General features: G+C 47.8%; 1 protein-coding gene across 1 annotated transcript in view; it reads right to left on the bottom strand.

The window, feature by feature from the left end:
• Window positions 1-1,021: 1,021 nt before the first annotated feature.
• Window positions 1,022-5,000, bottom strand: part of LOC143301989 (alpha-1,3-mannosyl-glycoprotein 4-beta-N-acetylglucosaminyltransferase C-like) — a 15,736-nt gene continuing 11,757 nt past the window's right edge. The window contains exons 2-3 of the mRNA XM_076616472.1: window positions 4,050-4,829; window positions 1,022-1,252 (exon numbers count right to left, since the gene is read on the bottom strand). Of these exons, the coding sequence (XP_076472587.1) occupies window positions 1,022-1,252; window positions 4,050-4,829 (1,011 nt within the window). The remainder of the gene's footprint in view (window positions 1,253-4,049; window positions 4,830-5,000) is intronic.

Raw genomic sequence — 5,000 nt, 5'->3', positions numbered from 1 at the left:
TTGAATGCCACTCAAAGACACAAACTTCTTTTCACGTATTCTCCACGCAATGCCATTCTGATTCCTTCTGCACGATTTTTTGGGGGTATTTTCCTTCCCCCCCAGTCTCCTCCAAAACTGAACGGTCAGTTCTGTTGCAGGAAACTTCATAGTCATACCTGGAGAGTCGGAATGAGGATGCGATGTGTGTGGCACTGACGTAAGAGTCGCGAACTTTCTGGCAGTGGTTTTCATTCAGGAAAAAACAAACAACCAAACAAAACACACACACACACACACACACACACACACACACACACCCAAAAAAAAACAAACAAAAAAAAAAAAACCACACGAAAAAACAAACAACCAACCCCCCCCCCCCCCAAAAAAAAACAAACAAAAAAACAACAAAAAAAAAAAAAAAAAAACAGTCAGTGGAGAGAGTTATTGGGTGGGGTATTTTGACTCACATTGAAAGTGACCAGTATTTCATCCGGTGCATTGCTGTGGGTGTTTTTTTTATGTTTATATTGTTTTTTATGTATCTTTCTGTCTGTCTCTCTGTCTGTCTCTCTATCTGTCTGTCTGTCTCCCTCATAGCTATGTATTTTTTAGATACATTACTCTCTCTCTCTCTCTCTCTCTCTCTCTCCCCTTCATAGCTATGGGTTTGTTTTTTTTTAAATAATGCATCTCTCTCCTTCTCTCCCACCCCCCGTCTCTCTCTCCCTCCCTCATAGCTATGTTTTTTTTTTCTAATAATGCCTCTCTCTCTCTCTCTCTCTCTCTCTCTCTCTTCCTCATAGCTTTGTTTTTTGTTTTTTTTTAATAATGCATATATGCATCTCTCTCTCTCTCTCTCCCCTTCCTCCCCTTTGCCAGTCAGTCAGTCAGTCAGTAAATCTGTCCGTCTGCCTGTCTGTCTCTGTTTCTCCCTCTCCCCCCCCCCTCACTCCCCTCCCCTCCCACCCCTCCCACTCCTCCCCCTCCCACCCCTCCCACTCCTCCCACACCCCCACCCCCAAAACACACAGTCCATCTACTCCGTGGTGACGACAACAATCTCCCGTATGATCAGCCACTCGTATTGGTCCGCCGTGATGACGACACTGAAGCACCTGACGTCACGCGGGGGTTTCAGAGTGACGTCAAAGTGTCCCTTCTGGAAGGCGCCCACCGGCTGGGCCCCGGGGCAGAGGAGCGGGGAGGAGGAGGAGGGGGGCACGGTGCCCATCTCCACGTGCCCACTCTGGAGGATGTCTTTGGCGTTCTGTGAGAGGAGAAGGTGGTGGTGGTGGTGGTGGTGGTGGGGGTGGGGGTGGGGGGAACAAAATGAAATGACAGGTTAATTAATTAATTAATTAATTAAGATACCGTTGCATTTCACAGCTATCGGGATTCGTGAATTCACATAATTATCTACTTTGTGTTTTGGGGCTCGGCATAATTATTTGGATTTTGTATTTTTATTTGTATTTTTCTTTTTTTTTTTATCACAACATATTTCTCTGTGTGAAATTCGGGCTGCTCTCCCCAGGGAGAGCTTCGCTACACTGAGACAGCCACAATTTTGGGTGTTTGTTGTTGTTGTTGTTGTTGTTGCTGTTGTTGTTGTTTGTTTTTGTATTCTTTCCTGCGTGCAGTTTTTTTTTTCCCTTTCGAAGTGCATTTTTCTATAGAAATTTTACAGATGTAACGCGTCCGCGTAGGAAGCGAGAGAATCTGAACGCGCTAGTTCGAATCACGCCTCAGCCGCTGATATTTTCTCCCCCTCCACTAGACCTTGAGTGGTGGTCTGGATGCTAGTCATTTGGATGAGAGGATAAACCGAGGTCCTATGTGCAGCATGCACTTAGTGCACGTAAGTTTCAGTTTCAGTAGCTCAAGGAGGCGACACTGCGTTCGGACAAATCCATATACGCTACACCACATCTGCCAAGCAGATGCCTGACCAGCAGCGTAACCCAACTCGCTTAGTCAGGCCTTGAGAGAAAAAAAAGAAAAAAAAAAGGTGAATAAATAATAGATAAGCGTATATAAATAAGTAAATAAAAAAATAAATAAATAAATAAATAACGGGCTTCCCATTCCGTTTTCAATTTTCTGTATGAGGTTCATTGAGTCGGTTAGAATCATGGCATGTTGGTTTCCGGGCGTATGGATGGACGATAGCCACTGGAGGGCATGTGTCACAGCTTCAACTTCCATCGTTAGGCTGGAGGTTGTGACTTCGTAGGCAGCATTCTCTTCCCTAATTGTTTTTCCATTTTGTTTCGCAGTGAATCCCCAACCGGACTGGTCTTTGGTGACTGAGCCATCTGTGTATATGATGATGTTCTTCTATGAGTAGCTTCACTTCCGCATCAGTTTTGCCCTCTGGCCATTCCCGACAATGTCTTCCTAGAGTGGGTGAAATGGCTGTGTTGAATGGATGGTTGAGGTTTTCGGGGTTTTTCTCCCATTCTTTTGTTTCTTTCAGGTCTTGTAGTCGGCATATTAGCTGGATTGTGTCTTCTGCTTGCCCCATCCATGATCTTCCTCGTCCTAGACGGCTGCCTTTTGGTTCTTTGACTGCGTCATGCAGTGGGTTTTGAGAGTTTTCTAATGCTTTGAAGTAGGTCTTGACCTGTTCTAACTTGTTTCTGGCCTGCACTGAAGGAAGGTCAAGCAGGTATCGCATGGTTTCTGTGGGCGTGTCTTTTGTTGTTCCAAGGATGAGCCTCATAGCTTCATTTTGAACTCTTTCTAATTTTAGGAGGTTGCTTTGAGATGGTGTTGTTAGCCCAAGTCCGTAGTCGATCACACTGAGGACGAGTGATTGGTATAGCAGGAAGAGGTGGCGTTGTTCAATACCTTTGGTTGTCATTGCTTTTAAGACTGAAAGGCCCTTTTTGCATTTGAGAACAGTATTTTCCGTATGTTTTCTGAAGGTCAGCATCCTGTCGAAGTGTATTCCTAGGTAGCGTAGGCATTCAGTTTTCTCGATCTGTATCCCGTCGAATGACACAGGTGGTAGTTGCTCGCGGTTCTGTTGTTCAGGGTGCACAGCAACGCTTGGGCTTTCGCTGGATTGATGGAAGATCCTGTGTCTTTGCACCACTAAGCAATATTGTTTAGTTGTTTAGTGCACGTAAAAGAACCCACAGGAACAAAAAGTTTGTCCCTGGCAAAATTCTGTGGAAAAATCCACTTCGATAGGAAAAACAAATAAAACTGCACGCAGGAAAAAAATACGAAAAAATGGGTGGCGCTGTAATATAGCGACGCGCTCTCCCATGGGAGAGCAGCCCGAATTTCAAACAGATAATTCTGTTGTTATAAAAAGAAATACAAATGCAAATACAAATACTTGGGTGAATGGCTGGGTGGATGGATGGGTGGGTGGATGGATAGATAGATGGTTGGGTGGATGGATGGGTGGATGGTTGGGTGGGTGGATGGATAGATAGATGGTTGGGTGGATGGGTGGATGGATGGATGGGTGGGTGGATGGATGGATAGGTGGGTGGATGGGTGGGTTGGTGGATGGATGGGTGAATTGGTGGATGGGTGGGTGGATGGATGTGTGGATGGTTGGGTGGGTGGATGGGTGAATTGGTGGATGGGTGGGTGGATGGATGTGTGGATGGTTGGGTGGGTGGATGGGTGGGTTGGTGGATGGATGGATGAATGGGTGGATGGGTGGGTGGATGGATGGGTGGATGGGTGGATGGATGGATGGATGGGTGGGTTGGTGGATGGATGGGTGGATATATATATATATATATATAATTGTTATTATTGTTGTTGTTGTTGTCGTCGTCGTCGTCATCATCACCATCGCCATCACGATCATCACATCATCACTATCATCATCATCACCATCACTGTTCATCTTTATCATCACCATCACCATTACCACCACCATCATTACCACCACCACCATCATCATCATCGTCATCATCATCACCATCACCATCCTCCTCCTCCTCCTCCTCATCATCATCACCATCACCATCACCATAATCACCATCCTCCTCCTCCTCCTCCTCCTCCTCCTCATCATCATCATCATCATCATCCCTCACCTGGGCGGAGAATCCCGTCTCGATGAGCAGTTCCTTGACACGCTGATCAACGTTGAAGGCCACGGTGTACCGCTGACCCTTCTTGATGTCCAGGGCCCACAGGAACTCCTGGGTCTCCAGGGTGTAGGCGTTGTACACCCCGTGGTTCTGGTAGACGCTCAGGTCACTGTCCACCTCAGCAAGAGGGTTCGCTCCTTTTCGGAACGTCTTCGCCACCTGGGTCTGCCGAGTCTTGCCTCCTCCTCCTCCTCCCTTGTCGAGCGGGATCTTGTCAGTCTTGCGAGTCACGTTGAAGAGGGAGGAGTACTTCCCTTGGTGGAAGAAGAGCGCCTTGGGGATGAGGATGGGCTTGGGCTGGGTCATCATCTGCGTGAAGTACCTCATGAGGAAGTCGCACGGCTGCTCCAGGTAGAAGGTCCTCAGGATCATCACCATCTTGGGCAGGTCGGCACTGCGGAAGAGCTTGCCGATGAAGCCGTGAGGGCACAGCTCCAGCATGGCCCACGTGGTGGTCTCGTGCTTATGGATGAAGTTCCGGATGTGACGCAAGTAGCCGTCGGCAGTGGTGACGTCATCCTCGATGTGGAGGTAGTAGGTGGAGAGGGGAGCGCTGTACTCCATGAGGGCCGCGTAGTCCACGTTCTGCTTGGAGCGCCACTGCACGCGCGTGAGGCTGTCCTGGTAGGTGCGTTTGAGGTCGTTGTTCTGGAAGATGAAGTCCGTCTCGGGGCCTCGGATGACCAGCAGCAGGCCCGTGCTCAGCTGTGTGGGGTACTGCTCCTGGAGGCATTCACCAGATAGAAGACAGAACACTTCATTATCTCGACAAGAGACTATGAGATTTCTTTCGGTTCTGTTGCAAATATCCTGGATATCCAGTGGATAAACTACCGAGGCAACCATGTATTTGTTCTGTATTCTCCATGTGTTCTGTGTGGCTTGTTCAGGATT

The sequence above is a fragment of the Babylonia areolata genome, chromosome 28 (assembly GCF_041734735.1).
Source record: "Babylonia areolata isolate BAREFJ2019XMU chromosome 28, ASM4173473v1, whole genome shotgun sequence".
Lineage (NCBI taxonomy): Eukaryota > Metazoa > Mollusca > Gastropoda > Neogastropoda > Buccinidae > Babylonia > Babylonia areolata.
This window is presented reverse-complemented; position numbering and strand designations above follow the sequence as displayed.